Source organism: Somniosus microcephalus, chromosome 14 (genome assembly GCF_052327205.1).
Source record: "Somniosus microcephalus isolate GS21.2 chromosome 14, FLI_Smic_1.0, whole genome shotgun sequence".
NCBI lineage: Eukaryota > Metazoa > Chordata > Chondrichthyes > Squaliformes > Somniosidae > Somniosus > Somniosus microcephalus.
In genome coordinates this window covers 75,447,013-75,465,003 of record NC_141000.1, presented here as the reverse complement: position 1 = coordinate 75,465,003, position 17,991 = coordinate 75,447,013, and the positions used below count along the sequence as shown (strand labels likewise).

At 44.0% G+C, this 17,991-nt stretch overlaps 1 protein-coding gene across 1 annotated transcript in view; it reads right to left on the bottom strand.

The window, feature by feature from the left end:
- Positions 1-17,991, bottom strand: part of ccdc80 (coiled-coil domain containing 80) — a 51,067-nt gene that overhangs the window by 3,239 nt on the left and 29,837 nt on the right. The window contains exons 4-6 of the mRNA XM_086006696.1: positions 13,608-13,759; positions 9,928-10,031; positions 299-379 (exon numbers count right to left, since the gene is read on the bottom strand). Of these exons, the coding sequence (XP_085862822.1) occupies positions 299-379; positions 9,928-10,031; positions 13,608-13,759 (337 nt within the window). The remainder of the gene's footprint in view (positions 1-298; positions 380-9,927; positions 10,032-13,607; positions 13,760-17,991) is intronic.

Here is a 17,991-nt window from a genome sequence, read left to right as displayed (position 1 = left end):
GTTTATAAAACGGAAATCCTACAGGATCATCTTTATGGAAGACTTTTGCTAAAGGAAGGTTAGAGGTCACTGCTATAATATTTATTAAAAGCTAGCAATGAGAATAAAAGAGATCATGCAATATTGCAAAGCCTCTCACTTTTTAAACTGAGCCTCAGGGCACAACCATTATTTACTTATAAAATAACGCCATGTTTATACTGGAACATGTTGGCTGTCATCACCAGATACAGTTTCAGCTCTCACAGCAGCATAAGTATTTTTTAATATATCTGATCATAATTAAAGTAACTCTTACCGTTAATTGGATAGAGTTCCAAAACCCCTCCAACATCAATACCCACACCCATCAACTTCAGAACTGCCAAATGACGTAAACCTTAAAAAAGAGATTTATTCTCACGTTAATCTTATGGAATAATATGTACACCACAACTAATTGGGTAAATGCTAAGAAAAAAACTTGAAGCTATGGTATTATGTTTTTTACAACGTTTCTCTTTTCATTGTAGGTTCATAAGTTCAAAATAAACCAATGAGCTCAGTATACTCAGGTTACTTTGGAAACAGAAGTGCTAGAAAATAAATCATTGTAACAAAATAAGAACAACAAATGAAATAGATGCCGAAATTCAAACACTCGTGAATATAAGCCTGTAAAAAGCCAGGAATAGGGATGCTACATCACATAATTCCCAACTTAAAACAGGTTGAGTTAGAGCAGAAACCAACACCCTGTGGGTTATGAGATCAACACTGTAACTTCTCAACTGGACATGAAGTGAAGGACACAGAGGCCTAGAAATTGGTTCGCGGCTGCCCGCTGATCGAACTGGGCACAGGGATTGACCCGATATTGGGTCTCGAGCCTCATTTATAGCAGACAAGTGAGCTGCAGATGATTGCTGGGCATCCCCAAGCCACTCGCCAGCAAAGAACATTTGAATTTCTGGCCGTTGCGGTGCCGGTAGCGGCCCTGAGGGGGGCAATCGGGAGGCAGGGAGCACCCGGGAGGGGAGGGGCGACTGGGAGTGGAGGGGCGCCCGGGAGGGGAGGGGCAACTGGGAGTGGAGGGCCGACTGGGAGTGGAGGGGCGCCCGGGAGGGGAGGGGCGAATGGGAGTGGAGGGGCGCCCCGGAGTGGAGGGGTGCCCGGGAGCGGAGGGGTGACTGGGAGTGGGTGAAGGCAGCGATCGGTAGGGGTGGCAATCGGTGGCTGGCAGCATCTGGTAGTTTTAATACGGAGCTGGGTTGAGCACTCCTGCACCTCCCAGCACCACATTCAGATATGTATTTTTTTACAAACTTATCTTTATGCTGGCGGATGGCCACTGGTTAGGCCGCATGTAGACCTACGTTCAAGGCACAGCAATTTGCTAAATGGCACATCAAACAGGTGTTAAGCCCCTTATTTGCATATGCAAAAAGCCTACCGCCTGTTTCAGGTGCAGGCCCAGGACGCCGCTGTTAATGCCTATACCAATATGGTGTGCGGCAGACTTCAGCTCAGAATGTGCGTGCACGCCGCCCACCATATCGGATGTGTTGGCACCCATTGTACGCCTGTAAAAGTGGGCACAGCGTCATTGGATTTCTGGCCAAAGTTTTCCAGCACAGGGCATTTTGCTGCAGGTTTTCATAAGTCACTGTGCTCAGTTTTATAGTTTGTGGTTGGGGTGTTAAAAGTGTACAGTTTAAAAACAATTTATTCCCATAAATCAGAGTTTGGGATCAATCAGTAACAGCAGGAAAGTACATTTCTGACTCCAAGTGTGACCTTAAGCTCCTGTCATTGCCACTTTAATTCTCCATCCCACTCGTACTTTAACCTCTCTGTCTTTGGCCTTCTACACTGTTCCAATGAAGCTCAATGCAAGTTCAAGGAACACCAGGTCAACTGTCTACTAGGTACATTGCAGCCCTCTGATCAGGCCTTCAGGGGGAGGGAGCGGGTTGGTGCTTGGAATGGGGATCCCCCATCAGTATACTGACGGTGGGGTGGTCTGCAGTGTGTCGACCTGCCTTTTTCTTCCACCAAATTTCCTGGGCCACTGGAACCTGCTCTGCTTCGCCAGGTTTCCACGCTTCCCTCTCCACTTAGCTACCCTAACTATTCACACATTCTCTGGGTCTCGTATATTGTATTTTATTTCTCTCATTATGCTCCTTTTGTCTTATGCTATTATCACTTCTGTCATTTAACCATTTCCTGTTCTACAGCTAATCACTTTACAGGATATTCTTTTTTCTTTTCTTGTGTATGTGAATCTCCCCCTTTCCCCTTGCTCTGTTCCTTCTTAAAAGCTGTTCATCTCTAATATCTTGTAGTTCTGATGAAGGGTTATACCTGAAACATGAACTTTTTCCTTTCTCCACAGGTGCTGCCTTACCTATTGAGTGTTTCCAGCATTTTCTGTTTTTAGGTCAACATGTTCGCTCATTGTTAACAATTATTATTTAAATGGAGCGCCAACCAGGTATTAGCAAGAGTTTTTCCTATCTTCCAAAATTCTATAGACTCTGGAACAGTACCCATGGATTGGAGGGTAGCTAATGTTACTCCACTATTCAAAAAAGGTGGTAGAGAGAAAACGGGGAATTATAGACCGGTAAGCCTGACATCGGTAGTGGGGAAAATGCTAGAGTCCATTATAAAAGATGTAATAGCAGAGCACTTGGAAAACAGTGACCGGATCGGACAAAGTCAACATGGATTTACAAAAGGTAAATCGTGCTTGACTAATCTACTGGAATTTTTTGAGGATGTAACTTGTAAAATAGATAAGGGAGAACCAGTGGATGTGGTGTATTTGGACTTTCAGAAGGCTTTCGATAAGGTCCCGCATAAGAGATTAGCGTGTAAAGTTAAGGCACATGGGATTGGGGGCAAGGTACTGACTTGGATAGAGAACTGGTTGGTAGACAGGAAGCAAAGAGTTGGAATAAACGGGTCTTTTTCCGAGTGGCAGGCAGTGACTAGTGGGGTACTGCAGGTATCGGTCCTAGGACCCCAGCTATTCACAATATATATTAATGATCTAGACGAGGGAACTAGATGTAATATCTCCAAGTTTGCAGACGACACAAAGCTGGGTGGGCGTGTGTGCTGTGAGGAGGATGCCGAGAAACCCCAGTATGATTTGGACAGGTTGGGTGATTGGGCAGATGCATGGCAGATGCAGTATAATGTGGATAAATGCGAGGTTATCCACTTTGGTGGCAAAAACAGGAAGGCAGATTATTATCTGAACGGCAATAGATTGGGAGAAGGGGAAGTGCAACGAGACCAGGGTGTCCTTGTGCACCAGTCGCTGAAGGTAAGCATGCAGGTGCAGCAGGCGGTTAAGAAGGCAAATGGTATGTTGGCCTTCGTAGTGAGAGGGTTTGAGTACAGGAACAAGGATGTCTTGCTGCAGTTGTACAGGGCCTTGGTGAGACCACATCTTGAGTATTGTGTGCAGTTTTGGTCGCCTTATCTGAGGAAGGATGTTCTTGCCATGGAGGGAGTGCAGCGAAGATTCACCAGACTGATACGTGGGATGGCAGGAATGACGTATGAGGAGAGATTGGGTCGATTGGGCTTATACTCGCTGGAGTTTAGAAGAATGAGAGGGGATCTCATTGAAACGTATAAAATTCTAACAGGGCTAGACAGACTAGATGCAGGAAGGATGTTCCCGATGGCTGGGGAGTCCAGAACCAGGGGTCACAGTCTAAGGATAAGGGGTAAGCCATTTAGGACAGAGATGAGGAGGAATTTCTTCACCCAGAGAGTGGTGAACCTGTGGAATTCTCTACCACAGAAGGCAGTTGAGGCCAATTCATTAAATATATTCAAGAAGGAGTTAGATATATTTCTTATGGCTAAAGGGATCAGGGGATATGGGGAGAAGGCAGGGACAGGGTACTAAACTTGGATGATCAGCCATGATCTCATTGAATGGCGGAGCAGGCTCAAGGGGCCGAATGGCCTACTCCTGTTCCTATCTTCTATGTTTCTATGTATTGTGTACTGTTTTTATTCCCTCCTGTCCTGAGGCCTGGGCTCATGTTGAGATATGATTCGCCAGGCACCAGCCGCCCTCCTGTACTTCACCCACTTGACCATTATTCGTGTGTAAACTTAGGCAGTGACACTTGGAATTTTCTTAGGGTTTGCCCGATCGGCCACCCTAAAATTGGTGGAAGATCGGCAAAAATCCCGTCTACGTGGTGTAGCTGGGGTTTCCACTGATCTTCCCCTGAGGTTACAGCAGCCAATCAGGAGAACCCCAGAGACAATTTCCAGCGTGAGTGTCAGCGACCTATTGGATCACACAGGAAGCTATAGGGGGCTCCAATCAATCAACAAGCTCATGGCTTCCTGATCAGCTCGTCCACTGGTAGAGGCAGCACTGAGAGAATGTTGGAGGGGAACTCTGCAGCAGTGCCTGCACCTTGCAGTAACTGATGGAATGACTCACAGGAACACAGAAGATTTCAATTGGCTGAACAGGCTGATTTTAGGCACACTGAGAAATGAAGAGTCCCACTCTGCACTTTTCTTCGGTGCTGTCTTGCCTGTGTCCATGCACAAGTGCAGTGGGGTTTACAGTAAATATGACCAAAGGCAGCAGTTCAGCCCATGAGAAAACTATCCTGTGAGTTTGCTTTTTAGATGCAAAATACAAGAAGACATTAATAAACTTGCAGAATGGGTGTGTAATTGGCAAATGAATTTCAATATAGACAAGTGTGAGGTGGTGCATTTTGGTAGGAAGAATAAGGAGGTCACATACTCCTTGGAAAATAAGAAACTAAATGGGGAAGAGGAGCAGAGGGATCTGGGGGTACAGAGACATAAATCACTAAAAGTAGCGACACACGTTAAAAAGGCACTGTGGTTAATTTCTAGAGGGATAGAATTGAAAAGCAGAGATGTTATGTTAAACTTGTACAGAACCTTGGTTAGAGCACATGGAGTACTGTGAACAGTTCTGGTCTCCATATTATAAAATGGATATAGAGGCATTGGAGAAGGTGAAAAATTATTTACTAGAATGATACCAGAACTGAGAGGTTATACCTATCAGGAAAGATTGAACAGGCTGGGGCTTTTTTTCTCTATAAAAGAGGCTGAGGGGTGACCTGATTATGAAGGGGTTTGATAGGATAGACTTAGAGAGGATATTTCCACTTGTGGAGGAGACCAGAACTAGGAGCCATAAATATAAGATAGTCACTAATAAATCCAATAGGGAATTTGGGAGAATCTTCTTTACCCAGAGAATGGTTAGAATGTTGAACTCGCTACCACAAGGAGTAGTTGAGGCGACTAGCATAGATGCATTTAAGGGTAAGCGGAATAAACATATGAGGGAGAAAGGAATAGAGAATTATGCTGATAGGGTTAGCTGAAAAACGATGGGAGGAGGCTTGTGTGGAGCATAAACAACCCATGGACCAATTGAGCCGAATGACCTGTTTCTGTGCTGTAATACATTCTATGTATTTCTATGAATGTGACTGGATGGGGTTTGTGGTTTCCTGTACTTGTTCTAAAATATTTTGCAGTGGTGCAAACAGTTCAAAGGAGCCTCCATTAGTAGTTCTCACTGGGGTCACTGATAACCATAAGACCTTCCCGGAAAAGAGGACAACACTACGCACCAGACTGATTTGAAAATCTATACTCTGCACATCACTCTACTTAAGAGGAAGTACTGTAGTGTAAACTGCACAGTACCTTACAAACTATCTCCTACTGAGTACCAGTTTGGGGATTAAACATCTACTTAAATTGCTTATACAGTTCATTTTTGGATGATCCTAGTCAATTTTGAACCCATACTTTTCTGCCAGAGCTCTGAATTCACTCGATGTGAACTGGGTTCCATTGTCACAGATTACCTTTTCCGGGATTCCTTGTTCAGCAAACAAGCTCTTTGCAATCCTGGTGGTAGTTGTGGCTCTCAGATCTTTCATCCTTCTCACAAAAGGAAACTTGGAATAGTAATCTGCCACTATGAGATACCATTCTTGATTGCACATGAAGAGATCTGCCCCAACAGTGTGCCATGGTCTTGACGGTATTTCACTAGGTATCATCTCCTCTTTCTGTTGTGCATTTCTGTATTTCTGGCATATACCACATGCCGAAACCATCTGTTCGATATTTTTGTACATGCCTATCCAGTATACAGCTGATCTGGCTCTCAGCTTGCATTCCTCCATTCCCATGTGGCCTTCATGTATTAGATGGAGAAGTTCTGTCTGCATCGTCTTTGGCACGATGATCCTCGATCCAGCAAGGAGAATACCGTCTTCTCCTGCAATATCGTCTCTAATTGTCCAGTATTGATGAATTGTCGCCTGTACCTGCTGGATTCTCTCCGGCCACCCCTGTATCACTTGTTGTGTGAGTTGCAATTCCTCATCTTTGCTAGTCTCATCTCTGATTTGACTGAGCTTTGTAGGGGTAACACTCACTAGGTGGTGGATTTTTACTGTTAGACCCTCCACCTCGTGTTTCTCATATGGTGATAATCGAGACAACGCATCTGCTAGCACCATTTCCTTTCCTGGCTTATAGGCTTATATTTAAGCGTGAAGTCATAGCTTTGGAGCCTTAGAAGTAGTCTTTGCAGTCTTGCAGGTGCTTTGCACAGATTCTTCTTATAGATCTGTTCTAGTGGACGATGGTCACTCTCTATTGTAAACTGCCTTCCATATAGGTATGTATGGAATTTCTCGCATCCATACACTACTGCTAATAGTTCTCTTTCTATGTTGGCGTATCTCGTCTCGGCTGACGTCAAGGCCTTTGATGCGAAAGCTATTGGCTTTCCTTCCTGCACAAGAGCTGCCCCTAGTCCTCTGGTAGAAGCGTCTACTTGCAGAGTGACTGGTTTTCTTCTGTCATAATATGGCAGACTTGTTTCTTTGCACAACAGTTCTTTAAGCTGTTTGAAATTCCTTTCGTGTGATTCAGACCACTGGTATTCAGCGTCTTCTTTCATTAGCTCTCTGAGATTTGTTGTATGTTCCGACATGTTTGGGATGAAAGAACTCTGTATTGGATCAAGCCGAGGTAACTCCTCAGCTCTTTCTTATCTTTGGGTGGTTTCATTTGAGCAATCGCCGCAATCTTCTCAGGATTTGGCTTGACACCCTCTGGTGTGTAAATCATACCGAAGAATTGGCATTCCTTGACTTTAACTATGCACTTATCGGCATTTAACTTGATGCCAGCCTTCCTGGTACGCTCCATGGCCTCATGTAGGTGCATATCATGGTCTCTTTCATCTGCTCCATAGATCTGAATATCATCAGCTATTCCTATAGCTCCTCCACAGCCTCTATATGTCTCGTCTACTTTCTGTTGAAAGATATCTTGGCTGACCTTTAACCCGAATGGTAGCCGTAGGAATTTGTAACGCCCAAATGGTGTGTTGAATGTTGTCAGTGTTGTTGATTCCTCATCCAGCTTCACGTTCCAATATCCATTTCTGGCATCTAGTTTTGAGAAAACCTTGGCTCCTGCCAGTGATGGCGTAATCTCCTCTAGCGTTGGGGTGGGATAGTGGTCCCTCTTTATCGCCTGGTTTAGATCTTTGGGGTCCAAACATATTCTGAGACGCGCGTTTGGCTTTTCTCGTACCACAATTGAGTTTACCCAGTCTGTGGGTTCAGTGACCTTTATGATCACTCCCTTTTCTTCCATCTCCTTTAGCTCTCTTTCAAGCTTTGTCTTCAGCTCGATGGGTACTTTTCGTGGAGCATGGATAACAGGCTTTACCTCTGGATCGATGGTGATGTGGTATTGGAAATCTCCAAAACATCCCACTGTATCATCGAAACATTCCGGATACATGTCTATCAAGTCATTTTTACTCTTGATTTGTGGGCGATTTTTCCAGCGGGGTGTTGCTGTCTATCCTCAGTGACGTTTTCGTCAGCTTGTGATTCACTGAGATCAATCTCAACTTCTCACAGCTGTTTAATTCCAGGATCGCTGGCCCCTCAGTGTCGGTGACATAGAACATGCAGTTGATGTTCTTTCTTTTATGTGTCCCTTTGACAAAGGTTATTCCGAGTTGTTTAATCTCACTCCCCCCGTATGCTGTCAGCATGACATTACTTGCCTTTAAACAACCATTTTTCGGGTAGCCATCTTCTCTCAGGTTTTCAGGAAAGAGCTGCTGGTACAGTCTCAATGGGAGAATGTTGCTCTGAGCCCCTGTGTCCAGCTTCAACTTTAAGTTGATGGTTGTGGGCTGACCTTTGATCCTCTTTTTGATTTGGATGATGGTGTGCAATTCTCTCCTCGGAGTATTTTCCGCTCTGGACATCTCGTGAAGCTGTACCTTTATGGTTTCGATGTTTAGTGTATTGTCATGACCATAATTATCATCATCCTGCTCATCCATGGCATGGATATTGTGTTTCTTTCTCTGGTTCTGCTGTCTGCCTTTGTTTTTGATATATGTTCCTTTTCTCTCACTGTATCCACTCTGTTGTCCGTCTCAGAAGCCGTCCGCATGTCAGCCGTTTGAGAAATCAGCGTTCTCATTTGCTGCTTCATGGCTTCATGAGCTCTCGCAGTATCTACAGCCTCTGTTATTTCGAGCTTTTCTGCATGCGCTGACCCCCATATCAGCTGGTCCACAAGCCTTTCCTCCATTTCCTTAAATGCACACTTGCTGGCTTCATTTCTCAGCCTTGTTAAGAAATTGTCAACTGTTTCACCGAGTTCCTGTCTTAGACTCTGGAATTTGTATCTGTGTATACGGTGATTGGATTTAGGCTCTAGATGGTTGCTGAATTTCTTAAAGATTGTCGCAGGGTTTTCCTTTTCCTCTTCAGTCAAACTCCAGCTATTATACAAATCTAGACCTTTTTCTCCTGCCCACAACAGAATGTAACTAACGTTTTCCTCGTCGGCAGTACCCTTCAGGAAGCTTTTGAATGTAAGGTCACATTTCTGTTTGAACTTGCGGAATGCCTCTACTATATCATCGGCTTCCCAGTTCATGAGGGGTTGCATTTGCGCAGTCAGTGCCGCGGCAGCCGCCATCTTAGTTGCACGTATGATTCACACTCAATCACGCAGACACCGGCACTCACAATCAGCTCATATATTCACTTTTCGTCTTATTCATAGTTCGTATGGCACAAGTTGTACTCACTTATACCGCTGCCACCATGTTGTGGCCCCTTGTGTTCTTATTACTATGTAATACAGACACTTTTAACTCATTTTAGTTTACAGCTTTTACTCAGTGCTTTCATGATGTTGCTGCCGCATGGTGCGGAGTGATACAAGATGTCCGACCTTGCACTGTGCACTGCCTGACACAGTGTGCCACATAGCAGTATAAATGCACTAACCAAAGTAGTTCCATATAACAATGTAACAAGTAGTTCCATTTAACGATGTGATAATATAACGATGTAACAGGGATTAATTGTAATTGTTTTCTTTCATTCAGTATAAAATGAATCATGGTTAAGCAGCAAAAGTCTTAGAAAGTTGACAGCAATCCATTCCTAATGGCACTCCTCTATGAGATGCGAGGGTGTGTACAGGAAACTTTCTGGTATCCGGCACTGACGGGACCGAGCTGGTGCCGTACCATCAAAACTGCCGTAGAAACCAGCGCTAATGTTAAAACATACGGAGCTTTTGAGCTCCGTGTGAATCAACAAACCCTGTTGCTTAGCAACAGCTTCAAAACAGTCGGCCGCAGCTTAAAAGCGTCTCTGTAGCTAAGCAACAGCTTCAGCTAGACCTTGCAGAGCTTGACTGGAAAAAAAAAGCAACGAGAAGTAAAAAAACTTATAGGAAACGGCTCCTGAATTTTGCCGGTAGATAGAGCTTTCCGGACATTTAACCTCCGGTTAAACGAAAGTTTCCTGTATATTGATCAGTAAAGATGCTGAATCTCACCCAGGTTGCAAGCTTGTGAATTTAAGGCGTAAAGCTGATGTTGATAGGCCCATTCTTCATCAGTGGGGGTAGAAATAATAAATAAACGTCTCCTCCAACGGAATCTGAGGGAAAAAAACAAAGCAAATGAAAACAATTGCAGCCCATTCTCTGTACTCAGCACCACTGCCAGATGGTGGACAGAGGCCCTGAGGTTGCTCAGTATCTAGTGCCATCAACAGGAAAAGACAGAACTGCTTTGTTCGCTACACAGGTGTTTCTTAACTTAAAATAGATTAGCCAGTTACTTAAAAACTACCACCCCACACTTTGCTTTTCTAGGAGCATGACGTTTTAAGGAAGTAACTTGGAGAACAGCAGAAAAGAAAGCAAGTTGATATATAAATGGAATTTGTGCCTTTTGTCAGCTATTCAAATAAGGGAGAATCCTGGAGAGAGCTTGAAGCCAATCTCGTTCTTTTTCGCTTGTCTGGGTTGTGGAGGGATGAAAGGGATGTTTTCTGATTGAAGATTTCAATCAAATAGAACTTTGGTTTTAATCATGATCTAACCACTTACACATTTAAAAAAAAATCTACCAATGCTTGGCACAGAAATTTGTATTTTAACCTAGTCTTTGATTATTCTTAATGAAAAAGGGTGCTGGGAAGTTTGGTGGGTTGAACACTGGCTTTCACATCTGCAACCTAGGTTTAAATCTAACCCAGACTGATGAGATGAAAATCTCCTCAGGCTGCTGGGTTCAACAGTCTTTATTTTCGACAATCTTAATCTAGCTATTAGTAGTTCGGGACCCACCGCACAAAACTCCAATATCAAATAACAATTTCATTCAGAGATCCCAGGATGGCTGGTGTGGAAAATGGAAAAATGTCATATTGGTGCTCTAGGGGGTAAGGTATATTGTTGGGATAGAATAGGTTCCTTTATTTCTTTCTAACTACAGGAAACTTTCGATTAACCGGCCCCTAAATAACCGGAACGCTCTATCCACCGGCAAAATTCAGGAGTCGGTTCAGATAACTTTTATTACTTTTATTACTTTTTTTACTCCATTTGTTGCTGTGCAAGGATGTAGCTGAAGCTGTTGCTAAGCTACAGAGATGCTTGCAACTTGTGCCGATTGTTTTGAAGCTGTACAGGGTTTGTTGCTTTATACGGAGCTCTGAGCTCCGTATCTTTTACTATAGCATTCGGTTATCCGGAATTGTTGATAAACCGGCACCATGTCGGTCCCGTCCGTGCCGGATACCAGAAAGTTTCCTGTACTGTACTACTAATAAACTACTTATGGTGCCTATCAACCCAGTTGACTAACACTGTGAGCAACTCTAACGATCAGTCATATGACTCAGCGTCTTATCAATAGTCTTAATTCTTTCAGTTAGAATGGCAGCATTCAGGTCCAGTGAGTCAGCCAAGCTTACATATATGAATCGAGGGCAAGCAACAAGAGAGAAGTTGAGATCACAGATCAGCAAAAATAAACTGTTGTGTTGGCAACAGAGGAGCGCAATACTTGCTCTCGAGTCAGTACAAAGAAGGTTCACTCGGTTAATCCCGGGGATGAGGGGATGGACATATGAGGAGAGGTTGAGTAGATTGGGACTCTACTCATTGGAGTTCAGAAGAATGAGAGGCGATCTTATTGAAACATATAAGATTGTGAAGGGGTAGGATCGGGTGGATGCGGGGAGGATGTTCCAGATGATGGGTGAAACTAGAACTAGGGGGCATAGTCTTAGAATAAGGGGCTGCTCTTTCAAAACTGAGATGAGGAGGAACTACTTCACTCAGAGGGTGGTAGGTCCATGGAATATGCTGCCCCAAAAAGCTGTCGAAGCTACATCATTACATAAATTTAAAACAGAAATAGACAGTTTCCTAGAAGAAAAGGGAATTAAGGGTTACGGGGAGCGGGCAGGAATTTGGACATGAGTTTAGGTGCGGATCGGTCATGGCCCTGTGGGTAGCGGAGCGGGCCCAGGGGCCGTGTAGCCTGATCCTGCTCCTGTTTCGTGTGTCTAATTCTGTTAGATTCAGGAGATAGTCCTGTCATAGTGGATTGGCGGTTAGGATCAGATCAGCCATGATCTTATTGAATGGCGGAGCAGGCTCGAGGGGCCAATTGGCCTACTCCTGCTCCTATTTCTTATGTTCTTATGTTCTTATAACATCATCGATGCCAGACTCCTGTTGGATACTGACAGATAGGTGTTTGAGTTCAGTCAGCAGTCTTTGTGTTTTGCTACTATTTATACCACCATTCTCAGGTACCTGTTGCTCTGGCTTTTCATCTTTATCTTTATGCTGTGTTAAGTTATAAGTCTGAGATCACTATTAGAAATAGGCTCCTTACATCCCATTACATCAGTGCTCCGCAGCCAGGAAAAGTCGAGACTTGAGCGACTGTGAGTAAAAACTTTAAATAAAAAATTCTCAAACTTCCAAACAGATCCTCAAATAAAAAACTTCAGGAACTGGAATGTCTATACCCCCCACCCACAGACCAACACTCTACCTTCTAGTACTTATTGAGCAAATGATCGTATGGTGTGGTACTGAATTACACAGACCAGGAATAATAGGTGCAACCACTGGCCTTTGCTGAGTTAACCTAGCTCAGCCAGGCAGCAATGAGGTTGTTACAATTTACCCGACTGCTTTAGAGTAGGGTGGGGGCGAGGGGGGGGGGGAAATCAGCGAGTGTTCTCAAAACTAATCACTATCCAGTCACACCCTGCTGGAAAGTGTGCATATTTTGGTGTCACATGAAGATTCAGTAGGTTTGGCTTTATGATTTCCCCCACCATCCCCTGTGCCAGAATAATCCTTTGACACTAATTTTCTAGGCTCACGCATGAAGAATGGCCTTTTGGGTGACATACCAAAGGTTCACCAACACATATCGAACCGTACCATAACTTCCTTCAAGAGAGGAGAGGTAAGAGGAATCAATTGGAAAGTCAATTGGAAGGGGCAGTGTTTAAGCCACTGTGATCAAAATATCTGGAACAAAATGCCGTTTTTACTTTGACTTTAATCAGGAACATAACCGTCCTAAAACTAATCAGCTAAACATCTTGGACAATTGTAGATGCAAACATTTGAGAATTTGACACATCACCATGTATTCGCTTAACTGATGTGCTTCTGTGTCTGCAGAAAACTGAACACACAGAATCATAAGATGACAGGAAGAGTGGCCCAGTGTGGAGAAAACACTATAAAATCAGCTTTCAAGTCCTTTAATGAGGAAAAGGTCCTCAATATATAATTTCATACAAATTGCACAAAGGTACAACGCACCCTGGTTTATGTTTCCATAGATGGAAGAAGTAGCTTAAGTACTTATTCTGGTAAATGAGCAACTCACTGTACAGACTGGAATCTTCCTCCCATTCATTGTCATATAAGGAAAATTTCAGCCATAAAGGAACAGGTTTCAAGAAAGTAAATGCAGGGAGCCAGTCTCTCTCACTTTGACTGATACAGAAATTGGGTACCTGCATTTTACAGTGGGCCCAGTACGACCGGCACCCAACTTAAAAGTAAAAGAGGGACAGCAATGTACAGAGATTAGGAGACAAACAATTGGGCAATATAAAAGCACCTTAAAATGTGAATAGAAGTAAATCTGTTTCAATGTTATTACTCTTTAGTTTTAAAACCATACATACCTGGACAAGAAATTTTCCAGTGATCTGGGTTTGTCTTCCTTCTTGCATGATGTACCATCTCTCTTCTGTTTCTCCATCTCTTTGATCCTTGTCGTGAAGGTGTCAATCAAATTGAACACAGCTTGCATTGCGATTGGTACTTCATAGTGTTGCTGTCAATACAGATATGCACGGTTACCTTTTCTGTCCTTTTTACTTGCAGGATTCATTTATACATGTAACCGAAAAATAGCAGGATATAGCAGCAGCACAGCATCCAGTGCTAGAGTTTTCCATGTTAAAGGCGGATTCAGTGAGCCCCTCAGCCCACCTGCTCTAGAACAACAACAACTTGCATTTATACAGCACCTTTAACACAGTAAAATGTCCCAAGGAGCTTCACAGGAGCGTAATCAGACAAAAATGTACACCGAGCCAGCGAAGTAGACATTCTGAGAGGTGAGGTCGAAGAGGCAGGTTTTAAGGAGCATCTGAAAGGAGGAGAAAGAGGTGCAGAGGCGGAGAGGTTTAGGGAGGGAATTCCAGAGCTTAGGGCCTCAATGGTGGGGTGAAGCGAGTGGAGGATGCACAAGAGGCTAGAGTTGAAAGGACACAAAGTTCTTGGAGGGATGTAGGGCTGGAAGAGGATACAGTGATAGGAAGGGACGAGGCCATGGAGGGATTTGAACTCAAGGCTGCCTCTGCCGCTGGGACAGTTACATTAAAGAAGTACTACTCAGATCTACAGCATAGCATTGTTAACATTAAATTTTAAAGAGGAACCGTTCCAACTTGTACCCCTTTTAAAAATCAAACAGTTGCAAAGCATTATGAATGTTAATATCCATTTTTCTCATTTTATTATGTATATTTTAAGGAAAATTTTGTTTAAACAAGTATCAATGACATCATGAAGCTCCGAGGGCCAGTTGCTGAGCTCCATGCCATGATGTAGCAGAATGACCTCACTGGTTAAGGCAGTAGCACTGAGCTAAGTGACTACAGGGTAGAAATCACTGATGGTGTACAATCCAGACAGGAACAGCAGAATGTGTGTGATACCACTGAGTGTACTTAGATGGTACAGTCCCTGCAAAATTTGGCATTTACATAAATTATGTAATCTAAGCAAGCTTCCATCTGCACAGCAGGCTGCCTGGAAGCTCACTCATACGTGAGCACAATGAGAGGACTAAAAGGCTCTGGAGTCCTTTAAAAAAAACGCAGTCTCAAGCACAAGACAAGGGAAAGGAATTACAGCTGCCAAATGCCTGGGAAATGGAAAATTCTTCCTCATGTATGCCCAGATTCACAGGAGCTATGCTTGAAGTCGTACTAGATAGATTGAGGTAAAAGATCGCTACCTTCTTTGGCACTGGAGGGAAAACTCCCCAGAAGAGAGTGGTCCAACAAGCCTAGCAGCACATAGCTGATAGGGTGAATGCCATCAGCAACACCCAGAGAACCTGGCTGCAAATGCATAAGAAGTTGCCAGACCTGAGGAAAGCTTCCATGGCAAGACTACTCAACAATTTCCTATTAAAAGTAGCTGCCCCAAGTATGCGTACCATAAAGTGTTTCCTCATAACCTGTTAAGACTTTTACTGGTGTCCCATTCAAAGCAAGCATACAGCCATACAACCTTTATTTTTATTAGTTCTTGGGATGTGGGCGTTGCTGGCTAGGCCAACATTTTGCACCTATCCCTAACGGCCCTTGAGAAGGTGGTGGTGAGCCACCTTCTTGAAACGCTGCAGTCCGTGCGGTGAAGGTACTCCCAAAGTGCTGCTAGGGACGGAGTTCTAGGATTTTGACCCAGCGCCGATGAAGGAACGGATGGTGTGTAACTCAAAGGGGAACTTGGCGGTGGTGGTGTTCCCATGCGCCTGCTGCCCTTGTTCTTCTAGGTGGTAGAGGTCGCGGGTTTGGGAGGTGCTGCCGAAGACGCCTTGACAAGTTGCTGCAGTGCATCTTGTAGATGGTACACACTGCAGCCACGGTACGCCGGTGGTGGAGGGTGTGAATGCTTAAAGTGGTGGATGGGATGCCAATCAAGCGGGCTGTTTTGTCCTGGATGGTGTTGAGCTTCTTGAGTGTTGTTGGAGCTGCACTCATCCAGGCAAGTGGAGAGTATTCCATCACACTCCTCACTTGTGCCTTGTAGATGGTGGAAAGATTCTGGGGAGTCAGGAGGTGAGACACTCGCCACAGAATGCCCAGCCTCTGACCAGCTCTTCTTGCCACAGTATTTTTGTGGCTGGTACAGTTACATTTCTGGTCAACGGTGACCCCCAGGATGTTGATGGTGGGGGATTTGGCAATGGTAATGCCGTTGAATGTCAAGGGGCAGTGGTTAGACTCTCGCTTGTTGGAGATAGCCATTGCCTGGCACTTGTGTGGCACAAATGTTACTTGCCACTTATCAGCCCAAGCCTGAATGTCGTCCAGGTCTTGCTGCATTTCCTGGGACTGAGATAATTGACCTCCAACAACCACAACCATCTTCCTTTGTGCGAGGTATGACTCCAGCAAGTGGAGAGTTTTCCCCCTGATTCACATCCCTTTGAGTGCTTCCATGCATTGCTATACTGGAGGATACAAATACAAACTGGAACTTACATCTCAAACTGTATAAACATTTCAAAAGAAAGATAAGAAATGAACATCAGGCCCTTAAGTGCTCACCATATCCATCAGATGCTGCAACCTCATGAACTACCCACCCCAAATGTCAATAGTGGTAACTCTTGGGGGAGGTAGAAAATGAGAAACTAATTTCAGGAAAAACTCTGGGAAGTTTCTCCCTAAGGCAATCAAGCAAGCCCCAAGAGACCATAATTACCCATGACACATCACTAGAAATACTTAAAGTAACCCATGCCTCTTCCGCTCCTACTTCTTAATTTCCTCAGGACTATACAAGACCAAAATGACCATCTCCAACCATCAGGCCTGTCCCAAAGTTTTTACCTCTGATACTTCTGAGTAGCCCTGTTTGTCAAAATTACACACTGCAAATCATTCTGGCACAACCTAGCTCCACAATGGACATTTATTCACTGTCACACTTGATGAGCACTAGTTTATCATTGTATCTGCTTTTTAAACTTGCAACACTTCAAGACTACATTTTTGTATACAGGGCAAATTGGCACATAACAAAAGGGAATAAAACCAAACTGGAGGAAGGTTCAGAAATTTCAAATCCATGCCACAGTGCACTTGATTGGATACAAGAGTATTGAGAAAGTTGGGGAAGGGATGATGAAGCCAGAATCCACCCCTAAGCTCAGGGCTACTGCCAGCTGGCACTCGTTATGCTTTCTTCTCTTACTCACTTGAATGCATACATTCATTCATAAAATCATTGCATTGCAAGCACTGTTTGAAGGAGTCACATTAGAACATATACGTTCATCTGTTTTTCTAAGTCTGCCAGCAGAGCAAATCGCCCTGAGCAAGTCACCACTTCACATCACACTGCTCCATTCTCACTTACTATTGCAAGCTCAACTACACACATCCCGGACGATTTAGATAATGCGCTTAAGGAGGTAGCACCAACCGAGTCGCAGTGCACTTGTGAAGAGGAGCAAGTGTTGGTGGAAATCAAAACACATGAACCTGCTGGCCAGAGGGCCAGCTCAGTTTTTTCTTCAGCTATAATGCTATGTGTGATATCCGAGTGGTAAGGTCCAATAACTGAGATAAGTGAGACTTCAGGAACCAAAACTTAACTTTTTAATTACACAGGTTAGGAGAGAAACATCTCTTACAGCTGCAGGCATGCACACTCTATTTCTTACTGCCCGATGCAAAGATGGAGGATCCTATGAGTCATACCCACAAGGCCACATTACCTAAATACTTGTGTAGCAGGACTTACCTTAAAACACTGGTAAATGAACCCTTTAATATTTGTCTCCATCTGGTGGATAACTTAAGCATTACATCCGAGATTACTATATCCCCCCCCCCCTTAAGTTACAACAATTCTTAACAACGTTCTTAAAAAGTCTATAAGGAAACTCCTTTAATGATAGTCTATCCTGAATGAATCTAGCAGGTCGTGATCAATCTCTCTGGCAGCTTGTGAGTCTTGTTGAACGTCTTACAGTCAAGTCCCTGCTTGGTTGTGGTAGAGCCACCTGCTGCTCCTGAGCAGTACTCAGAGTATCTGACTCTGCTACGATGGTTTCCTCTTGATTAAGGGGTCCAGGTATAACTGTCTCTGTTCATGGTGCTGGTACCACCAGTGCATTTGGATAACTGGGGACCAACTTGTCCTCCAACATTTCCTCTGGAACCTCCAGTTCGATTTCCCTTTGTCTGGTCAGTATCTGATCCACATGTCTGCGTACTACCTGACCAGTTCCCAACATGACCATATATGAAACTGGACTGG